The sequence below is a fragment of the Oratosquilla oratoria genome, chromosome 9 (assembly GCF_046742065.1).
Source record: "Oratosquilla oratoria isolate Oo_2021 chromosome 9, ASM4674206v1, whole genome shotgun sequence".
Taxonomy (NCBI): domain Eukaryota; kingdom Metazoa; phylum Arthropoda; class Malacostraca; order Stomatopoda; family Squillidae; genus Oratosquilla; species Oratosquilla oratoria.
Genome location: NC_134785.1, coordinates 40,477,244 through 40,491,558, shown reverse-complemented (window position 1 = coordinate 40,491,558; position 14,315 = coordinate 40,477,244). Strand labels below are relative to the sequence as shown.

General features: G+C 38.5%; 1 protein-coding gene and 1 pseudogene across 2 annotated transcripts in view; one reads left to right on the top strand and one right to left on the bottom strand.

The window, feature by feature from the left end:
• LOC143028331 (uncharacterized) overlaps window positions 1-14,315 on the top strand; it is a 65,491-nt gene that overhangs the window by 50,532 nt on the left and 644 nt on the right. For both annotated transcript variants that reach the window (XM_076190262.1, XM_076190261.1), the window contains exon 11: window positions 3,277-3,462. In XM_076190262.1, the coding sequence (XP_076046377.1) occupies window positions 3,277-3,462 (186 nt within the window). The remainder of the gene's footprint in view (window positions 1-3,276; window positions 3,463-14,315) is intronic.
• Window positions 1,558-3,252, bottom strand: LOC143027892 (protein phosphatase PTC7 homolog pseudogene; annotated as a pseudogene).

Here is a 14,315-nt window from a genome sequence, read left to right as displayed (position 1 = left end):
CTAATGCTGATATTAGATAGACTACTTTCTTCATCCCCTCTGTAAATCAGATCGCAGTCAGGTACATTTTCTAACCTCTCATTAGTAAACACCGATAGAAAATAATTGTTAAACTCCTCACTCATTTTTTCCTCTGATTCTATCATGTCATTTTTGTCGTTTTTAATTGGTTCTATTCTTTCTTTATTTTTTGTTCTATAGAGGTGAAAGAAACCCTTTGGGTTGGATTTTGCTTGACTGGCCACCGTAATTTCATAATTACGTCTCGCTGTACGTGTATTCCTTTTAACCAGCTTTGCCATTTCGTTATATCTTGATGTAAGGTGTGATTCCCCGTATGCACTTACAACAACCCACATCTCCTTTCCCAGTTTCACCTTCATCCACATTATCCTTGAGGAAACCTCCTTCCACTCCACTACACATTTACCTATCTCTTCACTTACTAGTATAGCCACCCCTTTTCTCCCTTGCCCTCTCTTCACTCCTGATAACCTCCCACTTACACTCCCAAACTTACACTCGCCCTTCCCTTTTGACTTAGTTTCACTCAAAGCCAACACATCCATCTTTCTTCTCACAAACATACTACCTATCTCTTCCCTATTACTTTCATCTGTACCACATCCACGCACATTAAAAGACCCAAACCTTAGGGTGCTGGTCGGAAAACTCCTAGCCCCTCTTATGCCTTTACTATTTTTAGGAATGTCCCCTGTGGGGCTACAAGGAGAAGGATGCCTAGTCCCAATCCCCATCCCTTTCTTCTCGCTTCTTACGATCCAAATGGAAATACTTGGTGGCAGTATTCTTTTCCCCCACCACAGGAACAGTAGCAGCCACTCCAAATTAATTGTGCTACAAACTGTTACTCCTTGTCCCTGCAGTCATCTCGGTGGCACGCGGAACCAGACGTTTCTGCTTTAAATAAGAAACATGGTCAACAACAATGAAAAGAACAATAATATGGTGGGCTGACACAACTCTCCCTAGGGTGGAAGGTCTGAAATACTGCCAAGATGCTGCTGCTCCTCCGTGGCTCCATGCTTGGCTTGGCTCGGTGACTGCGATTAAGACTCCTTAGCTGTGTTTGAGATGAGGTGTCTTGAGAAGTATGATAGGGGTTACTAGGCTGGATAGAGTGAGAAATGAGAAGGTGAGGAGGAGAACAGGGGTGGAAATGGGGTTGGGAGATAGGGTTGATGAAAGAGTATTGGGATGGTTTGGACACATTTAAAGAATGAGTGAAGAAAGACTAGTAAAAGAGGTATGGAAGGCAGATGTAGAGGGAGTGAACATCAAGGGACGTCCTAGGATGAGGTGGATGGATGGGGTGAAGGGGGCTTTGGGGAAGAGGGGAATGTCTGTTGAGGAAGGACAGGAGAGGACAGAAGACGGGTGAATGGATAATGGTTGTACATGGATGATGTTGTGATGCATGAGGTGGAATGGGTAGGGGGATGGGGGATGAGGTAATATGTGTGAGCAAATTTTGACGCAGCCTGAAGGGATTTCTCCCTGTCTTCTCCTTTATGCATGGGGGGATGGAGAGGGGGGTCGCCGATTTAATGAAGTGGCCTTGCTGTGGATGTGCTGTGTCTTGCGACACTGCTTCTGACCCAGGGCAGTGGACAAGGTGCAGGGATGACCCGTCATCCAGGAGGTGCTAAGATGAGAGGGAGGGTGGAGTGGTGTGGAGTGTATTCAGGGATGGAATGGGTGGGAATGATTTTATGCCTTTTCCTTTTTGGCTACCTCCCTTGTAAGGGGGAAAAAGCCTTGGTATATGTGTATGTAGCTGTCCTCAACCTTGGCTCTGGTACAACTGATGGGTGCAGCTATACAAGGCCATTCATCTGCCCAGCTAACTGCTTTCTTTGACCTACAGTGTCACAGTTGCTAACACCACAGTTATATCATCTGGCTTGCCTCCTATGGCATTGATGCCATTCTGCCTTGCACTGAGAGCGAAAGGCGACATGTAGTCTTCATCAGAGGCCAAAATACAAGCCTGTTGTGCTATTGAGTTGGCTGTCTGCTCCAGCACATTTAAGTCGGTAGTACCCTGAACCTTCCCAAGCTCCTTAACAATGATTGAATCAGGTAGGTTGTCAAACACACCATCTGTAGCCACCATCAGCAAGTCCCCAACCTCCAGGGGAAAGTCTCGTGTCTCTGCACTCTCGGGCCTGTCACTAAGGACACATTGGCTGGTTCCTGGTGGAGGAAGGGACAGCTGGAAAGGTGTGTTGAAGTAGTGTTGCTGTTCTTCACTCCGATGCACCACACTGCCATTGCGTACCACAAGCTGTAATGCTGTCGAGGATGTGGTTCTTGTTTTCGAGCAGTTCATAGTAGACCCGGGCGATGATCGCCGCGTGGTCGGAGGGGCTGAAAGCGCCCGTCAGGACGAGTCGCTCGCACACTCGCATCGAGTGGGAAAACTCGCCGGGATCTATCCTCCAAGCCCGCCAGCCGCCCATGCCATCAGCCATGCCTATGACTTTGTAAAAACTCTTGACTGCTCTTAACAGGTTTCCTCCTATCCCATATATCTGCAATACCTCCCACAGTGCCTTCCTATCTACCCTGTCGTAAACCTTTTTCAGATCCATAAAAGCCCAAAAAACATCCTTACCTTTTCCTATAGCTTTCTCACATATCTGTCTTACCACAAAAATCTGATCTACACAACCCCTACCTGTCCTAAACCCACACTGTTCCTCACCAATTACTCCCTCTGTTCCTCTCCTAATCCTCTCAATCAAGACCCTCCCATAAGGCTTCCCAACTACACTCAACAAGCTGATCCCTCTGAAACTACACTCACACTTGTCCCGCTCTCCCTTGTAAAGCAGAACTATACAGGCACTCCTCCAGTCCTCCGGCACTCTACCCTCTCTTAAACATTAAATAACCTCACCAGCCAGTCCACCATAACTGTACCTCCTTTCTTCAGACATTCTGCATGGCATCCATCCAACCCATCCAACCCAACCTCCCTTATAAGGAGGAAAAAGCCCTGGTCATATACATGTAGTCTGTCAATCCCTAATAAGGGTATTTATATTGTGTTTCTAACAACCAGAGCTTCTATCCTTAGGGAAAGTATTGCCCCAAAAAGGAGTCGTGGAGCTGGGAAAGGAGAAATTTTAGAAAAGTTTCAGAAAGGAGGGATGGTAAAAGTTAAAAGTCAATACCATTCTTCCTTGAATATAGGGGATAAAGGCCTATTGGTATTGTACATCGCATCTAATGTTATTATACATTTTACAGGTATGCCCTTGTAGAACTTGCTTATACACGCAGTGGTGACAAGGCAGACTCATGCAATATTGGAGTGATTGCACGACACCCAGCCCTTTATCCATATTTGAAGGAGGCACTGACTGCTGAAGCAGTTGCCAACTACTTCTCACATATGTTTCCTAGTGACTCAAAAGCTGAAGATCATGTGAAAAGGTTAGCTTCTGTTCATGTTTTAATTTTTATTTATTTTATTATATATATATATTTTTAATGTGAGTGTGTCTGTGTGTATTTACCTAGTTGTATTTTACAGGACAAGAGCTATGCTTGTAGTGACCCATTTTCGTATCTCTGCATCCAGTTTATTTTTAAAATCGTGTATAGTTTTGGCACTTATTGATTCTCTGTTTAGTTTGTTCCAGACATCAATCACTAAGTGGAAAGCTATTTTTTTTTTTTTTCCAGGTCTTTTCTGTAACTGTCCTTCTTAAGCTTCTTTTTGTGTCCTCTTGTTTCTCTTCTGTCCCATTTTAATAAGTTGTCTGTATTGAGAATTTCCATCCCTTTCATACTTCTGTAAATGGTCAACAAATCACCTCTTTCTCTTCTCTGTTCCAGTGTTGATAGATGTAATTTCTCCAATCTTTGTTCGTATGTCAAATTTGATAGTGTAGGTGCCATTTTTGTCGCTGCTTTTTGGATTCTTTCTAATTTTCTTATGTTCTTTGTTGTGCTAGGTGCCCATATTGTTGCAGCATATTCTAGTTTAGGTCTTATTAGTGTAACCACTATTTTTTTTTAACTATTTTTTCATCCATGTAGTCAAAGGCCACTTTCATTGATCGTAAGAAGTTATAAGTCTCTCCAAATAATTTATTGACATGTTTATCCGGTGTCAAGTCACTTGAGATGATCACTCCCAGGTCCCTTTCTGAATCGACTTTTTTGACTTCCTTGTTTCCAATTTTATAATGACCCGATACTCTATTTTTGCTTTTTCCAAATTCCATTATGCTACATTTCTTAATGTCGCACATCTCTGACTCCATTCTCATATTTTGTCTAGGTCTTCTTGTAGCAATCTGCAATCTTCTTCTGTTCCTACTCTCTTGAGTAATTTGGCATTGTCAGCAAAGAAGTTCATGCAACAATTTACTCCCTCATCCATATCATTTATATATATGGCAAACATTAAAGGAGCCAATACAGAGCCTTGTGGGGTGAAAGGGGCATTACAGAAGAGAGGAATGTCTGTGGAGGAAGGATGGGAGTGGACAGAAGATAGGGTTGAATGGAGAGGGGTTGTGTACAGATGATACGGTGATGCATGAGGGGGAGTGGGTGGGGGATGGGGGGTGAGGAAGTATGTATGAGAAAAAAAATTGACGCAGCTCGAAGGGATTTCTCCCCGTCTTCTCCTTTTCTGCATAGGGGGATGGAGAGGGGGGGTTGCCGAATTTATGAAGTGGCCTTGTTGTGGATGTGCTGTGTCTTGCGACACTGCTTCTGACCCAGGGCAGTGGACAGGATGCAGGGATGACCCATCATCCAGGAGGTGCCAAGATAAGAGGGAGGGAGGAGGGTGGAGGGGAGTGGAATATATAGGAAATGGAATGAGAGGGAGTGGTTTCTATGACTTTTTCTTTTTGGCTACCCCCCATGTAGGGGGAAAAAGCCTTTGGTATATGTATGTAAGAAATCCTTCATCCATTCCAGTAGCTTACCTTGTATTCCTCCTATTATTTCAATTTTTCTTATTAATTTTTTATGTGGTACTTTGTTGCATGAGGTGGAATGGGCGGGGGGATGGGGGGTGAGGTAGTATGTGTGAGCAAAATTTAATGCAGCCCGAAGGGATTTTCCCCCCATCTTCTCCTTTTATGCATGGGGGAACAGAGAGGGGGGTCGCCGATTTAATGAAGTGGCCTTGCTGTGGATGTGCTGTGTCTTACAACACTGCTTCTGACCCAGGGCAGTGGACAAGGTGCAGGGATGACCCGTCATCCAGGAGGTGCTAAGATGAGAGGGAGGGTGGAGGAATGTGGAGTATATTCAGGGATGGAATGGGTGGGAATGATTTTATGCCTTTTCCTTTTTGGATACCTCCCTTGTATGGGGGAAAAAGCCTTGGTATATGTATGTACTTCGTTGAATGCCTTCTGCAAGTCCAAGAAGGCGCAATCTGCCCAGCCACCTCTTTCTTATATTATCTCAATTAATCTCAAGTAAAAGCATATTAAGTTTGTGGTACACGATCTTTCACTTCTTAAGCCAAATTGTTTGGGGTTTACTATTTTATTTTCTTCCATTTGTTTCTGATGACTTTTTCGCATATTTTGGCTACTGTGCTTGTAAGGGATACTGGTCTGAAGTTTGTAGGATCTTCTTTATTTCTTCCTTTATATATTGGTACTATGTTTGCATCATTCCAGTCTTGCGGTACCTTTCCTTCTTTGAGTGAAAAGTCTATTATCTTGTATAATTTGTCTGTGAGTTCGTCTATACACTCTTTCAGTATCCAATTTGCAATGCCATCCGGTCCATACGATTGCCTAACATCTAGGTTTTTTATTTGGTTTCTTCTGTGTTACCTTTATTTCTTTTATTTTGGGTGATCTTTCTTGTTGTCCATCATCCCAAAATTGTGAGCTCTCAATTGTAAAAACAGACCAGAAATGTCTGATCATAACTTCTGCCATTTCTGTGTCATCTATATATTCTTTATCTCCTTCACGCAATTTTACTATCAAGTTTATCCTTTAGTTTTTCATTTATATATCTGTAAAAGAGTTTAGGTTGGTCTTTACATTTGTCTATAATATCTTTTTCATAATTTCTTTTTTCTTTCCTGCGTATATTCACATATTCATTCCTAAGTTTTATATATGTTTGCCATTTTTTTTTTTTTTTTTCCTCTCAGGCTTTGTCTCTCCTGTCTCTAGCCTCACTACACCTTTTGTTAAACCAACACTTTATGTAAATCTCTTTTTGTTTCTTTTTTGGTACATATTTATCAATCCCTTCCTTGTACTTTTCTTTGAATATGTTATATTTGTCTTCCATCTGTGTTTCCTCTTTATAGAACTTATCCCAGTTTGTGTTTTGGAATTTTTTTCTTAGTTTTACAAAATCTGTTTTGTTGTACATTAATCTTCCTTCTCTATGTTTATCATTCCTGTCTACATTGTTCTATTCTTTTAATTCAAATTCTATTAGTATATGGTCACTCTTTCCAATTGGTGTTTTATACTCCATTTTGTTTACAATATTTGGTTCAGAAGTTAATATTAAGTCTAGTTTCGACAGTTCCTCAGTGTTTCTTTATCTAGTATTTTCCTTAAACCATTGTGTTAAGGTGTATTTGATGGTCACGCATCCAATAGAATGTTGCTCCAAAGTTCTTCTCCCCCTTTTACTATCATTTCTTCCCAGATTATATCCTTTGCATTAAAATCGCCCATGATTACTATGGTACCACCCTCTTTCAGTAACTCGTTTAGCCCATTCATTGTGTCTTCCTGTAATTTAGAATGTTCGCTATCCAACCAAGCCTTTGTTTTTGGTGGTACATACACTGCTACAAATGTTCTGCTTTTCATCTTTTTGTTTACAATTTTGATCATAATTAATTCTACATTACCTTTGCCTTCATTAATCTTTGTCACATTTAGACCCTTTTTGGTCAATATCATGACACCTCCTCCCTGCTTGTCTGTTCTATTTTTCACCCAGTGGTTGTATAGACCTTGTCCCACTATACTTGTTGATAGAGGTCCTTTCAGTTTTGTCTCTACAATTCCCATAATGTCAGGTTTCTCTATTTCTAGATAGTCATTTAGTTCATTGATTCCAGAGATCATGCCATCGATATTTGTGTATGCCACTTTTAGTTTCATATTTTCTTTTCTTTTTTGGTTTAAGTTTCCATTTTTTTATGTACCTTTTTTTCAGTTTCAAGTCCAGCACTCTCAAAAAAAAAAAAAAAAAAATCCATCTCTATTCTTTTCTCATTTCTATCATTGGCTTCAATTCTGAGAGCTTTGTCTTTCTCTTTTTCCTCATCACTCATTTCCTTTTTTATCCATACATGTTTGAATTTCTTGCTGTTTGCCAATTTAACTGCTTTCAATAATACCTCCTCTGCTATCATTTGAGTTCTTAGTTTTATTTTCAGAGGTCTATGTTGTTTTTCTTTTAAATATTTGCCTATCCTGTGGGTTTCATAGATTTTTTTTTTATCAAAATTTTGCCCTTCATCCTGTATTTCTTTCAAAATTTCCTTAGCTATTTACTTCTCCTTTTCTCTCTAGTATCTATACATATCATGTTTTGCCTGTATACCATGGACCACAATGCACTTGCCTTTGTTAACTGTATCTCTCACACAATTTTCCTTTTCTTTAATTACTTTCATCACAGATTCTTTTGTATTTTCCTCCATCTGCTTTTGTACTATTTCTTTAAAGGATATTTTTTTTATTTTCCTGTTCTTGTTTCCATTGATTTTTTATTCCAATGAGGTCTGTTTCCACCTTTCCGGTCACTACTTGTAACTACTCTTTGACCTTTTTCAGTTCTTCATTTTTATTTTTGTCCTCATTTTTCATTCTTTCGTTTTCTCTTTTGAGGATTTCAATTTTGCTCTTTAGGTCACTTAATTTTTTAATTGTTTGCTCATTACTCTTATGCAAAGTTATCAATTCCCTAAGTACAGATTTTTGTTTTAGGAATCTGCCCCTTGGGGCTACAGGGAGAAGGATGGTGGCAGTATTCTTTTCCCCCCACCACAGGAGGTGCTCAGATGAGAGGAAGGGTGGGAGGGGTGTGGAGGGTATTTAGGGATGAAATGGGTGGGAGTGTTTTTATGCCTTTCCCTTTTTGGCTACCTCCCTTGGAAGGGGGAAAAAGCCTTGGTATATGTATGTATGTATGTAAGTACAGATTGGTAATCCAATTTTAAATCTATTATTTCTTCCGTTAATTCATTTATTTCACGTTTTCTTAATGCATTACTATATCTAACTTCTCTATCTATATCTAACTTCTCTATCTATATCTAAGCTTTTACCTATTTCACCTAGGTTTCTTTGAAACTGAGAAACTGTTGTTTTCCCACCTTTGGTTTACCTTGGAGTATCTATCAACCAAGTTCTTTTGGGGATGACACCTCTTGGACTTTCCACTTTGCTTATATCCAGTGCTCTCTTTGTTGGTTGGTTTATTATTATTTCTTCTTTTTCTTTCTCCATTTTGCTGAAACTACTTTTTTCAAGAACTGGATTTCCTTTATCGGTCACACGAGAAACACAGCTTTCCCATCATAAGAGTGGGAACCAAATGAAATGTGTTATTATTAAGATTGAATTTTCTGTATAAATGAAGCTGGCTCTAGTGTGGATGTGCTGTGTCTTGCTGCATTGCTTCTTACTCAGGCATTGGGCAGGGGACAGGGATGATCCTTCATCCACAAGGAGCCAAGATGAAAGGGAAACAAGTGAGTGATGGAAGTGGGATGGGTGTGGGGTGGCTGCATGCCTTGGCTGGCCTACCTTATAAGGGTGAAGAAACCTTTAGTATATAGATAGAATTATGATTAGAATTCTGTGCTTTTTATAAACAATAGCAAAAGGAATACAGGACCCAACCTATAGGTAAATTAGATGATTTTATTTTTACTTTGCCACCCACCATCTAGAAATCTTGGGTTACATTTATCACCCCAGACAACCATGAAAATTCTAAATGCACAGCAGTCACAAGAGACAAGCCCTCACACTAAACAAGAACCTCAAGGAACATGGACTACATGACTTGCATATGACATTCTCCCTCTCACTTACCTAAAGGCCACAGGTCTTCTGCAAGAGAGACCTGGGGCAATGGATTGATCGATTATTTCACCCTCACATCACACAAGCCCCTCAGGATGCAGTAAGAAATCCATCCCAGCAGAATCCTATTTGAACATCTACAGCCTACTTGCAGTACCTCACAGCACATCAGTCAAAAGTACTTACGAACGGGAAGGGAGTTGTGTATAATAAGTGACCGAAATGACCAAATTGTTTCAGTATTAGTGTTAAATACACAAAATGGAGGGTGATAAAGGAGAAAGAAGAAAAAGTGAACCAACGAAGAGATGTTTGGGTATAAGCAGAGTGGGATCTCTGCTAGGAGATATACCAGAAAAGATCTTGTATGAATGATACCCCAAAATCTACTCAATGGTTGGATAATTATGCATTTTCAGGGTTTGTAAAAGAAGGTGGAATACTAGGTGGAGGTTTTGAATTGGATAGAGAATCTAGGTATAAAAATGTCCTAAAAAATCAGGATATTGCTAAGTTGATAGAGGAACTAATGGGTCTGGAAGTTGAATACAGGGCAATGTACAGAGAAATAAGTCAAATTAAAAGAGCTAATGACAAGACAAACAAGGAACTTAATAATCTAAAGAAGGAATTGAACATGGTCAGAAGTGAGAATGGAAAATCAAGACAAAAACAAAAATGAGGCTTTGAAAAAAGAAGTGAAAGAACAAATACACGCAGTGACCAAGAAAATTGGAGAAATTATTAAAGTGACAGATCTCCAAGAAAAAAATCAATGGAAAGTGGAACAAGAAAATGAAAAGATAACTTTTAATTAAGGAAATAGTACAGCAACAAGTGGAACAAAATTCCAAAGAAACTGTAATTAAAATAATTAAGGAAAAAGAAAATTGGGTCAGAGACACAGGTGATAAAAAAAAGTGCATTATAGTTTATGGTATTAAAATCATGATGTGCCTTGATATCAAAGAGAAAGATGAGAAAGAAATTGCAAAAGCAATTCTGAAAGAGATACAAGAGGAGGGACAGGAAACGGACAAAGAGATTGAAGAGTAACATAGGATGGGACAGTACTCTAAAGAAAAACAATATAGGCCACTAAAAATCAAACTAAGGTCTCAAATGATAGCAGAAGTATCAAAAACAGCAAAGGTGGCAAATAGTGAAAATTACAAAAGTGTATGGGTAAAAAACAAATGAGCAATGAGGAAAAAGAGAAAAAAGACACTTAGAAGTGAAGCAAAAAAAAAAAAAGAGAAGAATGGAGACTGAAAAGAATGAGTTTTTTTGGAGAGCACTAGACCTGAGGCTGAGAAAATGGTTTATAAAAAAAAAGGAAATTTAATCAACAAAAAAGGAGAAAGGAAAAAATTACAAATAACATATACCAACATAGACTGCATGATTTCAGGACTACATGAATTAAACCACTATCTGGCAGTAGAGAAACCAGACATGGGAATTGTGGAGATGAAATTAAAAAGTCCACTACCACCAAACACTGTGAGACAAGGTCTATACAACCATTGGATGAAAAATAGAAAGGAGAAATAGGGTGGAGGAGTCATGTTTTCGACTAAGGCTTAAATGTGACTAAGATAACCGAATGAAAAAAAAAATAATAATGTGGAATTGGTTGTGATAAAAGTTGAAAATGGTGACATGAAAAGTAGAGAATTTGTAGTAATATATGTACCCATGTACCCCCAAAAACACAGTCTTGGACAGAGTGTGATCATTCCAAAATGCTGGAAGACCCAAAGAATGCACTAATTAATATACTGAAAGAAGGAGAAAGCATTGATTATGGGTGACTTTAACTCAAAAGAAATATGTTGGGAAAAAATGACAGTGTAAGATGGAGAAGACCTTTGGGGAAATATACTACTGGATATGACCATTGAATACACAATGACTCGATAGGTAAAGGAAAATACCAGATATAGAAACAATGAGGAACCGTCGAGACTAGATTTAATATTTACGTGAGAGCCTGAAATTGTGGACAAAATGGAATACAAAACACCAATTGGGAAGAATGACTACATACTAATAGAGTTTGAACTAAAAGAACAAATTTATTTGAGAAGAAATGAGAAACATAGAAACGAAAGACTAATACAGGTAAACGTCGACTTACGATGGCATTAGGTTTCGATAGAGCCATCGTAAGACGATCTCATCGTAAGTCGATCCCCACTCTGTTCCGTGGTCACTGTACCTAGCCTAGCTGTATATTAACCACCAGAGATACTGAATATAACCTATTAAACATGTACAGTAATTTATTTAATTATTTTTATCCTTTTTACCATATTCAAACACTATAATATGTATTTTCAGTACGGACCTTAAATCTCGCGGGCAGCAGCCAATGCCAGCCGTACGACGTGACGTAATAATACTCGCATCATAAAATATAGTCACCGCTTATATCGATCGTTCTCTCTTTCACCCGCGAATTTTGAAAACCACAGAGAATGAATCATTTGAGAGAATGTAAAAACACAGGGGCGACTACAATAAATATAATCAAGACGCCGATATGGCAGCGTCACGAATACACTTGCTCCTCATGACGCCTACGTGTGCGGCACCGTATGGAAGGGGTTAAATTATCATATCGTCGTCGTCGTCGTCGTCATCGTAAAGTCGAACAATCGTAAGTCGCGGCCATCGTAAGTCGACGTTTACCTGTATATAACAATATGGATTTTGAGAAACTCGGAAAATTCGTTCAGAGTGCAAATTGAGAAAACTTCTTAAATGAAGAAACAAAGATGGAAGAGAAATGGAATATATTAAAAGAAATTTATGAGGGAATAAACAAATACATACCAAAGCAGAAGCAAGAAAGGGTGTACATTAAGTGCTGGTACAACAAAAAATGCAGTGAGGCTGAAGATAGAAGAGACAAAGCTTGGAAAAGACCGAAAAAAAAGAAACGAGTAAGTGGCAAATATACATCAAACTAAGAAATGAATATGTAAAAATATGCAGGGAAGAGAAGAGAAACTATGAAAAAGACGTAATAGACAAACGCAAGGACCAACCTAAACTACAGTGCTCGACAAGGATGTACAAATGGTTAGCGAGAATGAGTGATGAGTGTTGAGGACTGTTTTTGCTGAAATGCACAATTTTATATAAAAAATTAGCATATGGTTGCATTATTTGACTTATTTTCTTTTAAATGTGTGATTTACATGCAATTTGATCTAAGAGAAGTTACGTTTTTATCCTCTACAAAATTACCAACCACATACCGTCCGACTCACTAATTGCCGACCTCAACCAAACAATGATGGTTTTTGCTCAAATGCACAATTTTATTTAAAAAATTAGCATATGGTTGCATTATTTGACCTATTTTCTTTAAAATGTGTGATTTGCATGTAATTTGATCAAAGAGAAGTTACGTTTTTATCCTCTGCAAAATTACCGACAACAGCTATGAATACCATCTGGTTTTTGCTGAAAAGCACAATTTTATATAAAAATTAGCATATGGTTGCATTATTTGACCTATTTTCTTTAAAATGTGTGATTTTCATGCAATTTGATCAAAGAGAAGTTACGTTTTTATCCTCTGCAAAATTGCCGAGCGACTCGCTCATAGTCGACCAAAGTCGAACAAAACTGTTTTTGCTGAAATACATGATTTTATATAAAAAAAATAACATATGGTTGCATTATTTGACCTATTTTCTTTGAAATGTGTGATTTCCATGCAATTTGATCAAAGAGAAGTTACGTTTTTATCCTCTGCAAAATTACGGACAACAGCTATGAATACCATCCGACTCACTCATAGCCAACCAAACTCGAACAATGACGGTTTTTGCTGAAATGCACAATTTTATATAAAAAATAGCATAAGATTGCATTATTTGACCCATTTTCTTTAAAATTTTCATGTAATTTGATAAAAAAGAAGTTATGTTTTTATCCTTTTGCAAACTTACCGACCACAGCTACGAATATCATCCGACTCGTTAATAGCCGACCAAACTCAAACAAGAACAGTTTTTGCTGAAATGCACAATTGTATATAAAAAATTAGCATTTGGTTGCATTATTTGATGAGGCAACAGTGTGTGCAAAAACTATACAAGAATTTAAGAACAAACTTGATGCTGACATACAAAGATGGGTCACTATGAGCATAGCTCCCTTCCCTTATAATACAACTATAGGCAATTCACTCAAAGAATCTCAGTCGATCCTGTGTTTTCGGTTGGCAGCCCGGCTCAACCTTCACTATGATGCAACTCATGAACTTTTTCATATCTACATATTGCAATTTCCGATCAGAGTGTCACTTTTCTGACCATATATGTTGGTACAACCATATTCAAAGACTCAAGAAGATAATGAATATGAGATGATGAAAGCCATAAACTAATCAAGATAAAAAAAACCATGAGTGGTATGTACTCAAGTCATGTTCAATTTTGACTCATGAGATTGATTGGGGTGGAGGGAGGGAGGGAGGGAGCAAGATGCTGTGCTTCCTGCTACCCCTCCAGTATCAAAAGATAATCATATAAACCTTTCAATTTTCTCTTTTATGTGTCACTTTATGGGATATGTGAAAGTACAGTCATATTCATGACTATTTTGTATCACAGAAGACATGTTGAATTTTACAACCAGCCTCATAATGACTGGACATGGCAATAATAAGTAAAATGCTGTATAAACATTAAAATTATATTCCATATCTTATACTTGCTCTAATTACTTTCTTTTTACTATTAAGATGAAAAACTTTGAAATAGGTGAACAAGGACTCCTTCATCCTTAGATGTACATGAAATTCGTGTAACTCGTATAGTCACTGAGCTAAGTGAAGAAATATGAAAATATCTTAAGGAGGCTTGAGGTGTCAGCCAGCTCAGCGGGGTAAGGGTGAGCAGGGCTGCCAACTAAAAATGCAGAATCGACTGAGATTCTTTGAGTGAATTGCCTATAGGTAAATACATGGATAACTGAACAAAACTTTTAATTAGACCAATAAATTTAATTCATCCTTAAGCACCCAAAAACATAAATGTGGAAATCTTTCCAAAGATACATAAGAGTAACACTAACAAACCTGTGGTCAGGTCATCATTCAGTATGGAAATGGCTTCATATATCAGCCTAAAACCAGACATCAAGTGACCAAAAGCACTTGGCACACAGACATCTCAAACATGTGATCTTACACTGTCCTATGCTCACTCTACCTGG